General features: G+C 52.3%; 9 protein-coding genes across 9 annotated transcripts; 6 read left to right on the top strand and 3 right to left on the bottom strand.

Moving 5' to 3' along the window:
• Window positions 1–601: 601 nt before the first annotated feature.
• Window positions 602–2,348, top strand: RHO25_007750 (uncharacterized protein; the record flags this gene model as incomplete). Its single annotated transcript, XM_023599928.2, has 4 exons — window positions 602–789; window positions 851–1,660; window positions 1,723–1,961; window positions 2,020–2,348. 4 exons carry the CDS (start codon window positions 602–604, stop codon window positions 2,346–2,348), a joined length of 1,566 nt encoding a protein of 521 aa, XP_023449493.1.
• A 169-nt stretch (window positions 2,349–2,517) lies between these two features.
• Window positions 2,518–3,696, top strand: RHO25_007749 (uncharacterized protein; the record flags this gene model as incomplete). Its single annotated transcript, XM_023599927.2, has 2 exons — window positions 2,518–3,541; window positions 3,596–3,696. The coding sequence occupies 2 exons, from the start codon at window positions 2,518–2,520 to the stop codon at window positions 3,694–3,696; spliced, it is 1,125 nt and encodes a 374-aa protein (XP_023449389.2).
• A 219-nt stretch (window positions 3,697–3,915) lies between these two features.
• On the top strand, window positions 3,916–4,526 carry RHO25_007748 (uncharacterized protein; the record flags this gene model as incomplete). The annotated part of the gene is made up of 2 exons (XM_065602977.1): window positions 3,916–4,134; window positions 4,182–4,526. The coding sequence occupies 2 exons, from the start codon at window positions 3,916–3,918 to the stop codon at window positions 4,524–4,526; spliced, it is 564 nt and encodes a 187-aa protein (XP_065459049.1).
• Window positions 4,527–4,598: 72 nt separating this feature from the next.
• RHO25_007747 (uncharacterized protein) lies at window positions 4,599–5,505 on the bottom strand (the record flags this gene model as incomplete). Its single annotated transcript, XM_023599925.1, has 3 exons — window positions 4,599–4,856; window positions 4,913–5,047; window positions 5,119–5,505. 3 exons carry the CDS (start codon window positions 5,503–5,505, stop codon window positions 4,599–4,601), a joined length of 780 nt encoding a protein of 259 aa, XP_023449492.1.
• Window positions 5,506–6,274: 769 nt separating this feature from the next.
• On the top strand, window positions 6,275–7,873 carry RHO25_007746 (uncharacterized protein; the record flags this gene model as incomplete). The annotated part of the gene is made up of 1 exon (XM_023599924.1): window positions 6,275–7,873. One exon carries the CDS (start codon window positions 6,275–6,277, stop codon window positions 7,871–7,873), a length of 1,599 nt encoding a protein of 532 aa, XP_023449490.1.
• A 344-nt stretch (window positions 7,874–8,217) lies between these two features.
• RHO25_007745 (uncharacterized protein) lies at window positions 8,218–8,860 on the bottom strand (the record flags this gene model as incomplete). Its single annotated transcript, XM_023599923.2, has 3 exons — window positions 8,218–8,498; window positions 8,556–8,738; window positions 8,797–8,860. The coding sequence occupies 3 exons, from the start codon at window positions 8,858–8,860 to the stop codon at window positions 8,218–8,220; spliced, it is 528 nt and encodes a 175-aa protein (XP_023449219.1).
• A 238-nt stretch (window positions 8,861–9,098) lies between these two features.
• Window positions 9,099–11,720, top strand: RHO25_007744 (uncharacterized protein; the record flags this gene model as incomplete). Its single annotated transcript, XM_023599922.2, has 1 exon — window positions 9,099–11,720. The coding sequence occupies one exon, from the start codon at window positions 9,099–9,101 to the stop codon at window positions 11,718–11,720; it is 2,622 nt and encodes an 873-aa protein (XP_023448922.1).
• A 603-nt stretch (window positions 11,721–12,323) lies between these two features.
• RHO25_007743 (uncharacterized protein) lies at window positions 12,324–12,965 on the bottom strand (the record flags this gene model as incomplete). Its single annotated transcript, XM_023599921.2, has 1 exon — window positions 12,324–12,965. The coding sequence occupies one exon, from the start codon at window positions 12,963–12,965 to the stop codon at window positions 12,324–12,326; it is 642 nt and encodes a 213-aa protein (XP_023448921.1).
• A 304-nt stretch (window positions 12,966–13,269) lies between these two features.
• Window positions 13,270–14,433, top strand: RHO25_007742 (uncharacterized protein; the record flags this gene model as incomplete). The annotated part of the gene is made up of 1 exon (XM_023599920.2): window positions 13,270–14,433. One exon carries the CDS (start codon window positions 13,270–13,272, stop codon window positions 14,431–14,433), a length of 1,164 nt encoding a protein of 387 aa, XP_023449608.1.
• Window positions 14,434–14,534: the final 101 nt, after the last annotated feature.

Here is a 14,534-nt window from a genome sequence, read left to right as displayed (position 1 = left end):
GGTCGCAACGGAGCGACCTTGTTGGCTTGAATGCGCTCGCGCACTAGACAGCACAGCCGACAGATGCGAGCGTGTGGGAATGACACGCAGGAGATTTGTCTGGAGAGGCGCAAGAACACGAACATACATTCGAGCTTTCCAAGTCCCTGGACTCACCAGGAACAACACGATACCGCGTGGCAATGTCGCGTGCCGACGAACGCGAGCTCTCGTGGATAGCAACATGATAGGTCAGAGAGACCTTGATTTTCCGTTTCAGATCTGTTATCTGTGGGTGAGCGAAGCGATTGCTAAAACTTTCAGAGATAAGCGGAGGGCTCGGCGTTCCCATGCTGCAGTCTCCACGATAGGGTCCATGAGGCTTGGCTTGATAGGCTGTTGCGTCCAGCAGCATCAGGCACATTGATATGCACTGCAGATGTGGCACTCGCAAGCAAGCAATCCTGCTCGAGATCTTCTTCATGCATGTTGCTTTTGTGTCGCATCCGTCGATCCGTTATCGTTGGACGCTGTGGGTCGTAGAGCCGAGAACATTAAATATACTTCTTCCCTGCACTCGTTAGCATAAATCTTGCAATCGTTGCCGCCCTTCTATGTCAACATGGTCGACGATAAATCCGAGAAGAAGAGCGCGATCGTTGAAGGTCCAGACACAGAAGCCGGGCTCGAGTTACTCGTGGACAAGAATGGCTTCATTCTGTTCCCGGTTCCCGTGCAAGGAGATGTCCTGGATCCTCTCAACTGGTCGTCTTTTCAGAAGCACACGATCCTCGGAATCGTGATGGCATTGTACGATTGAGTGTTATGGAAACACAGGCACAGAGTCAGAATGGCTGACTATATGTCGCAGGTATTTCATGTTCACCTACATCACCACAACGACCGTGCCAGCGTTCCCAGAGCTCCAGGAACAATTCGATGCGACACTCGAGCAAATAAACTGGACTGTCGCCATTCCAGCTCTAGGACTCGCGATCGGCCCTTTGGTTTGGTCGAGTCCCGCAGACATCGTCGGCAGGCGGCCCATTATGATCATTGGCACAATTATGGCCATCGCGGCGACTATAGGCGCAGCCGAGGCAAAAGATTATTCGGGATATATGGCAGCTAGATTCTTCCAAGGTCTTGGTTGCTCGCCAGCTGCATCGGTGGGATTAGCCATTATCAACGACATGTTCTTCGAGTACGAACGTGGCCAAAAAGTCGGACTCTGGGTATTGGCCCTCGATTTGGGCCTGCTCTTGGGTCCGCTGATTGGTGGATTCATCGATCTTGTCTCGTCGACATGGATACAATGGCTGACAGCGATTCTCTTGGGAGTAATCCTTGTGGCTGAAGTGGCATTCATGCCGGAGACCCTTTACCCACGCGACTTGATGCTGTCCAAGAAGTCTCCAGGTCTAGTGGTGTCGGAAAAGATATCAGCAACACAGGTAGAAGTGAAGCGGACCAAGAGCCTGCCATTTGTCAACGTCACGCCGCTACCAGGCATGAAGCATCCTAAGGTCTGGGACACTGTGATCAGATTTTGCAAGACATTCAAGTTTGCTGTGGTCCCGATTTCGATCACGGTTTACTGCTTCGGGTGGTACTGGTGGATGTTGTCCGTCATCACCATTATGCCCGTCGCATACGCCAGCTATTCGCCTCAGATTCAAGGGTATGAGCACGCCTCGATCATTCGATCCTGATTTCATGTGAGCATGCTAACAAGGATATTAGGTTGCTGTTCATCGGTCTCATCGTCGGCACGCTGTTTTCCGAGATCTTCTGCTCCGGCCGGCTCAGTGACTGGCTCGTGGCGAAACTTGCAGCGCGCGCCAACTCAACCAAGACTCCGGAAATGCGTATCTGGCTTTTGTATCCTGCAGCAGTGTTGACTTCAGTAGGGCTGGTGCTGTGGGGTGTATCCATCGAGAACAACTACCACTGGATGGTAGGCCAGGTGGCGTTCGCATTGTGTAAGTCGACCTTCCTGGACTGTCCTAAGAAAGTGATCGCTGACTTCCATGATGCCAGTCGGTGCCGGAATACAGATGGGAAACACCATCGTGGCTGCGTACGTCTTGGACGCGTATCCCATGCAAAGCATGTCGGTGATCGTCTTCTACGCCGTCTTGCTCAACCTTTCAGCATTCATAGATCCGTTCTTTATCGTGCCATGGGTGGATTCTGTCGGCTTTACGTGGACCTTTGCAGGTCACGCAATGATCACGGTCTTTGTCTGCATACCCGCCTTCGCGATGCTTCAGAGGTTTGGAGGCGCGATCCGGGCGCGGTGCGGAAAGCCGAACTGGGTGAATCCAGAGTTCGACCACGAGATCGTGGAGACCATGGAAGAGCGGTGATAGCTCCACAATATAATTTTGTGCGCTTCATATCTTCCAAATGTTGAGTCGCTGTCGGTGTGCTTGCACACGTTCGGGCGAAGCAGAAAGAGTGAGTTTCCGCTCCATCATGCGCCAAGACTATGCCTGAGGCAGACAAAGCCATTTCTCTCTGTCTCATCCCAACACGATGTTCTCTCATCCTGCCATCACCTTCCCTCCCACCATGCCGAGTCGGCTGCAGGCAGAGCTCCATGTGGCTTGTGCTGCCGTACAACATTGTGCGGTGCTCACGAAGCAACTGCAACGACACACCGTGAGCCAAGACAGCCAAATCTCGAAACGCGACTTCAGCCCAGTCACTGTGGGCGATTTCGCATCACAAGCTCTATTGACCTCCGCTGTGCACGCTGTGTTCCCGTCAGACAACTTCTTGGCCGAAGAGTCAGCAGACGACTTGCGGCAGAACGCAGCTCTTCTCGACAAGGTCTGGGAGCTGACAGAATCCGCAAAACCGGCTTTCGAGGCAAATACTCCTGCACTGTCTACACCCGGCTCGAAGGACGAATTGCTTACGTTCCTTGACTGGGGTGGTACAAGGGAAAGAAGTGATGAGGGGAGAACTTGGGTCTTTGACCCCATAGACGGGACTGCCACATTTCTGCGAGGCCAGCAGTATGCCATCAATTGTGCTATGCTCATTGACGGACGTGAGGAGATCGGCATTATTGGCTGCCCAAACGTCGTGCTTCACTCTTCTACGATCAGTGAAGATGTGGTTGATGAGCACGGCTTAGGTCTGATGATCTATGCTGTACGTGGCGAAGGCACTTTTGTTCGACCGATGCAGTCGAATGGAGAGCTTGCGCCGGCAACGAAACTCGAGCGACATGGTGACAAGGCTTCTCTTGATAGTCTGATCTGGTCAGACTGCTCGATGTACACGAGTACGATCCTTGAGCTGCATCAAAAGGTTGCTGCAAAGCTGAACACGCGATGGCCTGGTGTGGATCTCTTCAGCAGCCTAATGAAGTACGCGGCATTAGGTCTCGGCCGGAGCCATATCGTGGTACGTATCTTCAGGTATACAAGCTGGAGATCTAACATATGGGATCATGCTGGGGGAATCCTCATCTTCGAGGAGTCGGGTGGGAAGGTGACTGACTTGAACGGTAAACCAATCGACTTCACAACAGGAAGGAAGATGGCGTCCAGTGTGTCCTTTCTGTCTGCCGCGTAACATTGCATCGTACTGACCAAGACTGCAGATTATGGACTGGTTTGTGCTCCATCTAGCGTCCATGGACAAGTCCTCAAACTTGCACAAGATGTGATCGAGGGACACCCACCTATACCTTACAGCAAATGATTGGCCCGACGATGATTCCGCCTCACCATGGCGCTATCGAGCTGTGACTGTACTCTCGAGATTTGCCGTAGCACTGCTGCGCTCAAGTACCCCCATCATTGGCGTCACACCGATGCTTGCCGCGCTGTGACAGATTTTTGTCGTATAAGTCCTCAGCAGATGAGGAACGATTGCAGCATTAACTTGCTCAATTTCACGAAGAGAAGGATTCTCAAAGTCATGCATCTCCGCTTCCTCACTTACGCCGCCAGCGCCGCCTTCTTCGCATGCGTCGGCCATTCGCAATCTTGTCTGACTGACGGCAGTGCTGCCAGTTTCCCCACTGTCTTCGGTTCGATACGCCGCGAGGTCGAAGGTTACGAAGAATTGATCGATAAGTTCATCAGCCCGAACTTCCAATTCGTGTCGGATAGTGTTGCATTCCTCACTGGTGGCACTGTAAATTCACCTCTAGAGGGTGCAAAACGTTCTTCTAACTTCTGTAGCTCAATGACACGAACGCGCATAGCATGGAAGAATATCTCGCGAGCTACGCGGATCACTTGCCGCCGCCAACTTCAAGCCGATTGATTCACACTGCTCATAGCTGTGACACTATCACGACCTACTCGGAATTCATTGTTGGAGGTGTGCCGATTCGGGCTTTCAACCTCTATTTCGTGGATCTTCCAAGTGCCAAAATCGTCAAGCTCTACACCGAAATCAACAACGGCGCTGCAAGATACGCGATCTGCAAGTTGAACTTAACCGCTTGCCCAACACAGGCCAAATTTGATGTCGGCAAGAATGGACCAGCATCCGGATTCTCTGGATGTCAGGCTCCACTCTGAAAGTGTCCACAACGAAATAGCACGAGCAATTATGTCACTGAACAGAATATTTACAGAGCAATTGAATGCTAGCTAAGCGCCAGCTTCCACCTTCTTCATGAACTCTGCATAATCTGGATCTGTGATAGTGGCGTCCAAATCGCCAGGCGCAGGCTGCTCAAATAATCCCCAAGCCTTATCCGCCACATTCCGAGCAGTAGTCACTTTGGCATCGTCAGCTACTTTGCCTTCCACCACGATTGCCGCACAATGCACTCCTTTCGAGCCGTACTCCTTGTGTAGGCTGTGAACGAGATTGTACTGAGCAGCTTTGCACGATGCGAGTGAGAACTGCTTGCAGTCAGATCATGTGTCTTTCAAATCCTCAGCAGACAGGCAACACTTACGAATTGTGGGAAAGGATTCTTGTATAAGCCACCACTCGTCACCAAGAATGCGGGCGTGTAATACTCCTTTTTCCCTGCCGCCACCAGCTGCGGCATAGCCCATTGCGCAACCATCAAAAGACTCACAACACTAATCTGCACCCAACACATCAGCATAAACCCCCACTCCCAACTCAAAACAGAAGAACACCAAATCGAAAACTCACCCTAAAGTCCGACTCATAATTCACCGCACTCCACTCCATCAACTTACTCTGCCCAACCCTCGCAGCATTATACAAAACACATTCCAACGACTTCCCATGCAACCTCGAATCCAATTCCGCCAGCGCAGCCCTTACTTTACCCGGATCCTCAAGATCGACCGCAATAGCTTTCACACTTGCCTCCGGGGCAGCTTTCTTCACGAAATCGATGTCTTCTTGCAGACGTTCCTGGTTCCGGGAAAGCAAGTAGATTTTGTAGAAACCGCGCTCAGCGAAGAGAGAGGCGACATTGCGTCCTATTCCAGGGCCGGAACCGAAGACTACGAGGGCGCCGTGCTTGGCGGCTTTTTCTTCGTCGGTGAGCTTTTTGCTGGGGGCTTTGGACATTTTGGGCAATCTTTTCTTGGAGTTTTCCGATTTGTTACTGTATCGTCTCTGGGAACGTACGGTTTAGAGAATGAGAACGGAGAAAGAGGTGTTGTTCATTCGATTGTGACGTAATCTGGGTCTTTAGTCGACTGCGAGTCATGGGCTGATGGACACCTACGTAGCGACCCGAATTGTTGTGTCTCTGAGGTCGTGTGGCTAGTCAGTTGTCAGCATTCTGTCTTGTCAGTCTTGCGTGATTGAGCTGCAGTGGCCGTCGGATCTGTTTGTTCGGCCTTCACATGCTGAGGATAGGCCGAAATAGGAAGTGTTCTTCAGCTAACCGTATATGGGCTAGGCTTGGTCTCCCCACTACATCGTCCCTTATGAAGTAGCGACCCAAGGGCCTTCGTAGATCGAGAAGCGTCGGACGTCTGAAGTGTGATTCCAATCAGAAGGCTGATCAACTCCGACGGACGACGGCAGAGCGATGCTCACAAATGAAGATGCCCTACAACGCTGAAAGCTGAAGGATCGGGGCAAGAATTATGCTTTGTGTTAACGTGAGGCTGAGGCCTGCATTTGAATTTGAATAAGCGTATCGGCAGAAAGTGGTGGATCACTTACTGCCGTGCACAGCGTGTACATAAAGTACAATCGTCCTCGTGGTTGACTGCGACTTCAGGTCAGCCCACTATAGGTCCCCAGGCCAAGTAGTCAGAAGAGTCAAATTACTGACTTCCTCTGCTCGATCCCGAGACTCCAAGCTCACAAAGTGATCAGTTTGAGAATGGGGGCATTTCCGGCAGTCCTCACCGCAACCTTGGCCAGCGCCGTAGGGTATACGTTTAGTATATTCTCAATCTCAAACCCATCATCGACAACGTTCGCCACAACCCTCGCTCCTCACCTCTCCTCACAAGCTCAAATTTGCCACCCAAATTCCTCATGCTACAGGAACGCCACATCACGATGGCAAATCTCTTGGGGAATCCCGCACTTTGACATCGTCATCCACCCTTCTACGATCGAGGACATTCAAAGCACAATTCGGGTCGCAAACGCCCACTCCAAGCCTTTCCTCGCAATCTCCGGCGGCCACGGCGCAACTCTCTCCCTCGCGAATCTTCGCAACGGCGTAGGAATCTGGCTCGAGAGCTTCAAAGACGTCGAGATTCTTCGGGATGGCCAAAGTGCAGTAGTCGGTGGTGGAGTTCTCAGTGGTGAGCTCCGTGACAAGCTCGCTCTCCATTCGAAGCAAACGGTCCAAGGAGCCTGCGATTGCACTGGAGCAGTGGCACCCATGCTCGGAGGCGGCCACGGTTGGCTGCAAGGCAGATATGGGCTGATGGCAGATAACTTGATCTCTGCGAAGCTGGTCCTGGGGAATGGGAGTCTCGCGGAGGTTTCTGCACATCAGCACGAAGATTTGTTCTGGGCGTTGCGGGGTGCTGGGCATAATTTTGGCATTGTGGCAGAATTCGTGTACAAGATTTATGATGTTACTGAGGAGAATCGGGATTGGGCATACGAGCAGTTCTATTTTGAAGAGGAAAAGTTGGAAGAGGTGTTGCGAGTTATGAATGGGATGATTGGTGGTGTTGAAAACCCAGGACCGGTGGAATTGATCGTTTTCGGGTTCGCAGGCAGGTTTCCCGGAGTGGCCGATGGAAAGGTATGGTGTAATAAGTGTATGCTCAGCGTGCCTTTTGTGCTGATCCAGCTACAGGTCATCTTGGCGATCTTTCTGATATGGCAGGGCAACGACATCCCTGGCACCTACTCATCCGGGTTCCGCGCTCTTCAGCCGTTCAACAGCGTCAGCGGAGCAACCGATCTGGCAGGCGTCTCCGTGATGATGGGATTTGACGTGGATGCCCCACCTTGTGCGAAGAATTTCCCGACGCTGCAGCGCTTTCCGCTGGCTTTGGAGACATATCCTCTTGCTGGTATGCGCGCAGCAGTAGATCTGCTCAAATCTCTTCCGACCGAGTTCAACATCACGCGCATCATATTGGAGGCTTATAGCGTGAACGCTGTCCAGTCGGTGCCCGAGAATAGCACGGCGTTCGCAGATCGGTCAAGTAATCTGCTGATCAGCCCCTTCATTACGCATGCGCCCAACGACGCGAACCTGGCTCGTCGTGGCGCAGTGTACGGCAATGAGATGCGTCGAGTCATAGTCGAGGGTAGTGGCCATGCGTTGAATGCATACGTGAACTATGCGCATGGCACTGAGACCCAGAGAGAGTTGTATGGATACCAGCAGTGGAGGGTGGACAGACTGCAAAAGCTGAAGAGAAAGTGGGATCCAAGTAATCGTTTTGGCTGGTACCTCCCGATCGACCTTGGTAGTGGTGGAAGCCATTATGATAAGCACGATATGTAGCATAGGCGAGCCTTTGCCACATAGCGCTTTTCTTGAGCTTCTTCGAATTCGGCTTGCCCCAAGCTCTAAAAGCGGCGGATGCCTGGAGTCATTGTCGGCAAGTAGCGGCAACGCTGTTGCTAACTTTCTGCTCTCGCGCAACTGGACATGACCATGGCTTCGCTCGGGTGCTTTTCCAGTCATGGTGCCGCGTCAATATCCTGGGTGACAAGCAGAAAACTCAAGTCTAAATTCGCGTGACCTCGAGCGCTGCTCATGCTGTCGCAGCGGCAAAGCCCACATCAGCTCCGATCTCATGGCCCGTGAACGCCATCGCTGGATTCCATGAAATCCCAAGAATGCAATCATGAATCCCGCATTTCTTCGTCAATTGTGCCGTGAGCTCCCTCCTGTGCTGCAATTTCTTTCACTGGGTCCTTAGCTGGTGCTGGTCCAGCCGCAGAGCCATTGGCTCCAACGTGTCCATCTAGTGTTCCCTGGCCTTTCCCAGGTGCTCCATTCTCTGCGGATGCTGCTCCCGCTGCAGCGTCCTTGGCAGCTTTCTGTTTGTACTGCTTCATCGTCATCGTCCTCGGCACCACGTCTGTCAGGAATTCGAGGTTTTCGACACGAGCTACGGCGTTGGCTGGGAAGGTCCCATCAGTGTCTCGCTTTGCTCGCGCCGCCTGCGCACGTCACTTACCGACGTCTCTGTATTGAATGTTACGCCTCGGTTTGGGTCCATGTTCTGATTTCACTTGGTTGTATGCCTGCTCGACCAGATGTTGTAAGAACATCTCAGTGGCAACCGTGATCACGAAGGCGGCATTGTTGGAGCATTGGTTGATATCAGGATCGGCGTTTATGATCTTCTTGACGCGAGCGACTGGGAGCGTTTGGTCAGTGGAAACGCGGAGAAGGGGGAGCTGGGCCGGGGGGCTCACGAGGCAGTGAGACGGTGCCAGTGACCTCGTTTGATGGCGCGATAGGCGTATTGTTGTATGGCATGTTGGCGCTGCTTTCGTCGTTGCAGCAGGAAGAGTTGAGCTGGTATGTTCGTGTAGAGTGGGCGCGAATAGGACGCGTCGCGAATGAATTGATGGCGGCGCCTAACTGAATTGCGCGCTAACTTTCATGTGACAATCGCTAACCGAGAAGGCCGCTCAATAAACTGACAAGTGTAAGACCCTCGTTTCGACATCCAACGACTCTCACGACATCAGCACTCTGCCGACATGAAAATGCAATGAGCCGGCGCGTGAGCAGCATCTCCACCACCGGCCCCGCTCCCGTCCGCCGCACCAGCAGCTATGCGCCCTCGTCCACCTCCGACCGCCCACACCACAGCTTAAGCCGCCGAGCCTCCGCCCTCTCCAGCGCCGAGAATGGCCAGCTCGATCAACAGATTTCCTCTGAAGAGGTCCGCGTCGCAGAGGAGATAGCTGAGATCAAGAGATATGAGGACTTCACGACGATTGACTGGGTCCAGGATGCCGCTCGCGAACAACAACGGCGCAAGTCGCGACGCTTGTCCCGAGTCGCTCACCAACAGTCCTTTGGTCGCGTAGGCTGGAGACGTAAAGTGTGGGAAGCATACGATGCTGGGCAAGGTTGGATTGTTGTTACCTTGATTGGTACGGCAATCGGCCTCAATGCTGCGTTCCTGAACATCGTGACGGAATGGCTATCGGACATCAAGCGAGGGCATTGCACCACCGCATTCTACCTGAACGAGAACTTCTGTTGCTGGGGAGCGGAAGAGGGGTGTAAAGAGTTTGTGCCTTGGTCAAGCTGGACGGTTGTGAACTATGTGGTTTACATCATCTTCTCTACTCTCTTCGCATTCACCAGCGCGAGACTGGTCAAGAGCTTCGCGCCCTACGCGGCAGGGAGTGGTATCTCGGAGATCAAATGCATCATCGCAGGGTTCGTGATGAAGGGCTTTCTTGGATTCTGGACACTGTTGATCAAGAGTATTGGATTACCTTTGGCCATCGCCTCTGGACTGAGCGTGGGAAAGGAAGGGCCGAGTGTGCATTATGCCGTGTGCACCGGAAATGTCATCAGTCGCATGTTCGACAAGTATCGGCGCAATGCCGCTAAGACGCGGGAGATTCTGTCTGCATGTGCTGCTGCTGGAGTGGCCGTTGCGTTTGGAAGTCCGATTGGAGGAGTCCTATTCAGTTTGGAGGAGATGAGCAATTACTTCCCACTGAAGACCATGTGGAGGAGCTATTTCTGCGCTCTGGTTGCAACAGCAGTGCTGGCTGCGATGAATCCCTTCCGCACCGGGCAGCTGGTCATGTTCACTGTCAAATATGATCGCACCTGGCACTTCTTCGAGATTCCGTTCTACATCATGATCGGAGTCTTTGGAGGCTGCTACGGCGCTTTTGTGATGAAGTGGAATATGCGCGCACAGGCATTCCGGAAACGTTACTTGACCAGATTCCCCATTCTTGAAGCAACATTGCTCGCTCTAGGCACGGCTGTAATTTGCTACTGGAACATGTTTTTGCGCATCGACATGACGGAAAGCATGGAGATTCTCTTCCTTGAGTGCGAAGGTACCAACGATTACAATGGACTGTGCGACAAACAGAACCGCTGGTACATGATCTTCTCGCTGTTGGCAGCCACGATTCTTCGGACGTTTCTGGTCATCATCTCATATGGTTGCAAGGTACCTGCTGGCATATTCGTGCCCTCCATGGCGATCGGTGCCTCCTTCGGGCGTATGCTGGGCATCATTGTTGAAGCACTGCACCAAACCTTCCCTGATGCAGCATTCTTTTCGGCTTGTGAGCCAGATGTGCCCTGTATCACCCCGGGCACATATGCCTTTCTGGGAGCGGGCGCAGCTCTGTCAGGCATCATGCACTTGACAGTATCTGTCGTGGTCATCATGTTCGAATTGACCGGCGCGCTGACTTACATTCTCCCCACTATGATCGTGGTCGGAGTGACCAAAGCTGTGTCGGAGCGATTTGGCAAAGGAGGCATTGCGGATCGAATGATCTGGTTCAATGGCTTTCCCTTCCTTGATGGCAAGGAGGAGCATACTTTTGGTGTACCTGTCAGCAAATGCATGACGGCTGACCCTACAGTATTGCCCGCTACAGGACTGGCTCTCAAGCGAGTTGAGCAGATCATGGCAGACACCAAATTTCAGGGTTTCCCAATTGTCGAAGACACTAAGACAAACATTCTGCTGGGCTACATTGGCAGAGTCGAGCTCTTGTACGCCATCGAACGCGCGAAGCGTGAGCAGCCCGTCTCTTCGTCTGCAAGGTGCTATTTCAGTCCGCCTGAAGGCCCACGCACTGCAACGACTCCCTCTGCTGCCGCACCAGCCGTGTCCTTTGACGACATTCCCGAAACAGGCGGCAGCATGTCGATCGATTTCAGCAAGTTTGTCGACCCTACACCTCTTGCAGTACATCCGCGTCTACCACTCGAGACAGTTATGGAGTTCTTCAAGAAACTTGGTCCGCGAGTCATCCTTGTCGAGCATCGTGGCCGCTTGACGGGTTTAGTCACAGTGAAGGACTGTCTCAAGTTCCAATTCCAGCACGAACAACACGAAAATCCACGAGACGATACCTCGCAGCTGCAGAGTCAAGAAAAGATGTGGGTCTTACTCCGGGCAGCTGCCATATGGGTGCTAATCAAACTCGACTGGGCGAGAAGCAAGGTCGGACTGGGAAGGCGTGTAACATTGCAAAGCGGCGAGTATGCGAATATTGCGGAAAGCCCTCGTGAGAGCGACACGTACCGAAACGAGCGAAGCACAGAATTAGATACTGAGGGCGCCGGTCCTGCGGCTGGAGGTGTGGAACTAGAAGATAGAAGGGAAGTACTTAGCTAACCAGAAGCTCAAATGCATTCTTTCGTTGTACAAATGTTTCGCCCAATGCGCGGATATGTTTCTATGCCACATACTTCCTCATCGGCATTGACCCTGTAAATGTCACTTTCGCAGTTGTCTCGCCATCACAATGCGTACCTCCAGACCTTTTCTTCCAGCACAGCTTGATATTTTGGTCCGAAATCCGGTGCCACAAGCAACACTTCAGACCTCAGCTAAGCTCCCCCTTCGTACGATATTCCGCGCCGTAGCTTCCTTCACAGTACCATGTGCCAATAGCTGTATCGCCAACATGCTTTCGTGGATAGCGTTCTCATCAAAATGGCGAAGGATATTTCCCCCACACGACAGTCAGATCTAATTGGCAAGGAAGAATTGGTTGTTTTGCTTGTTGTGTGAGTTTCGGGATGCCGTGCGGACTGTCGCGAGAGTCCTGTGGTCCTGCTAGTATGTTCGCTAGATCATGCTGCTCAGCTATGCCCTGGAAAGAGGGCATGCCTCTTGCTTCAAAGTCAGGCTAGCGATGACGCTTTTCGCTCATAAATATATGGTAGTAGCTTCTCAAAGCATTGCTGATCCATCATGAACAACAGCCTAGTCGCGTCACTCCGCGCCTTCCCGTTCCAGGAACGATGGGTCCAGGTCGATTTTCTTTTCGAATTTCTGCCACCAGTCTTGGAAAGCCTTTAGAGGTACAGTATCACTGCCGAAGCTCGCGAGGAAATTGAAAGCATTGCCAATAATTCTCTGTGCAAGAACTTTCGTGGTGGCCTTCCCTTCTGGACTGCTCCCTAGCTTGACCAGCGCTGAGGACAGTTGAGCATTGTTGGAGTGACCGCCGCTTTGCAGAGTAGCAAGCTGAGCTGCTACTTGTGCTTCTGGCTCAATCGACACGCCGATCACTACATCGCCTTGAGGTACAGCTCCGGTTTGCGCCGTAGGATCATCCAGCATAGCATTTTGGTTGACGTTGGTAGCAGATTTCAGACCGGAAATTTTGAAGATTGCGCTTTCTTTGCCGGGTCCGATAGCTCCCAATAGCTTGAACTCTTGTGAGGGCGGTATTTGCACATATACAGAGGCTGCCGTCCCGGAAGGAAGAGTTATCCCTGGTAAAAGGAAGACCACGATATGGCTGAATGCTGGTGCAGGCGGTATCCGGAAGGCATATTGGGCTTCCGTAATCGCTTGTGGTGAAACATCGACCGGTCGACCAGAGATGATAATGCCGAATGGAACTGACATCTTGAGTATTAATCTATGGTGTTGTATACAGTAGACACGCTAGGTGTAGCTCGATAGTCATGTATAGCGTCGAGAAAAACGTCCTTACTTTATCGCGTCCACGGCGTGCAGTAGCTCTTTCCTTAAATTGCTCGATAGAACAGGAAGGTTCGAGTGGTCAATCCTTCCAGTCAACGTCACAGTCCCGCATTTTAGCCGAAGCGCCAAGAACAGAGTGTCGCCAGACCCTGGTCGAGCAGGTCAGTAAGCTCAGCTTGAACCGGTAAGCACAACGAACTCACTGAACAACAACACAGTCGCAAACATGGCGTTCAATCTCAATCGTCTACGAGACTTCATTCCCAAGGAGCTTCCAAGAATACCATCTTGGACGCCAGCCGACGCCGATTCCGATACGTACGATTCCCGCCCCGGGACAGCACAAACAGGTGACTCCGCCGATCCAGACGCTGTGCTTCGCAATGATCGAATATCGATGGTCCTTGCCGACCCGACACCAATTGGCCCAGGACCCAAATCGAATCTCGACTTGATCAACGAATGCGACAACTTTCCCTACTACCAAACGAACCCGAAATTGTTCTTCGCTCACATCAATACATATTATGCTCTCTATGTTAAGGGCTATCCAGAAACAGAGCTGGGATATCTCCTTCCGAGCGTTACGGAGGTGTTCCGGGGGCTGCCAGACTGGTGGATCAACGACGAGGAGAGATCATTGACTTTGGTCAGCGGTAACACAGAGGCTGAGAGGACCAAGATTGTGGAAGCAACGATCCGGGCTATGCATGCGACTGGGCATTTCAAGGTCCTATCAAAATGGAGGGACGAGCTGTATCCAGTGTATGGGCCCAGTGGAGAACTGCTGTTCAGCATGGAACGATCTGCAAGTGCTCTGTTCGGAATCGTCACATATGGCTGCCACATGACAGCATACGTCAAAGGGAATGAGGAGAAGGAAGAACAGACACGGATATGGGTACCGAGAAGAGCAGCAGACAAGCAAACATACGGCGGTATGCTGGACAACACGGTGGCTGGTGGCATTGCAACAGGAGAATCGCCGTTCGAAAGCTTGGTGCGAGAAAGTGCAGAGGAGGCCAGTCTACCAGAAGAGCTCGTGCGAAAGAAGGCAAAGGCAGTCGGAACAGTCACATATTTCCATATTCGCGACCAGCGAGCCGGTGGTGAGACACGATTGCTACAACCAGAATGTCAGTACGTGTACGACTTGGAAGTGACGCCAGACGTTGAGCCAAAACCTTCAGACGACGAGGTCGAAGGGTTTGAGCTGAAGACGGTCGAGGAGGTCAAAGAGGCTATGAGAAATGGCGAGTTCAAGCCGAACTGTGCTCTCGTGCTCTTGGACTTCTTCGTTCGGCATGGATATCTGACGATGGAGACGGATGAGAATTACATCGAAATTGTGTCAAGACTGCACAGGAGGCTCGAGTTTCCGACGCCGTGAGCGGCTAAGATGGGTCAAATGGGTTATGTGAGGCCTAGGCGAAGCGGCCAGGCCGTGTGGCGGTGCGACCAGATCGCTGTCGCCGTAGCTAGTGGATATGA

This window comes from Cercospora beticola, chromosome 5 (genome assembly GCF_033473495.1).
Source record: "Cercospora beticola chromosome 5, complete sequence".
In the NCBI taxonomy this organism is placed as follows: Eukaryota; Fungi; Ascomycota; class Dothideomycetes; order Mycosphaerellales; family Mycosphaerellaceae; genus Cercospora; species Cercospora beticola.
The sequence above is the reverse complement of the archived record's forward strand: the minus strand, read 5'-3'. Positions and strand labels throughout refer to the sequence as shown.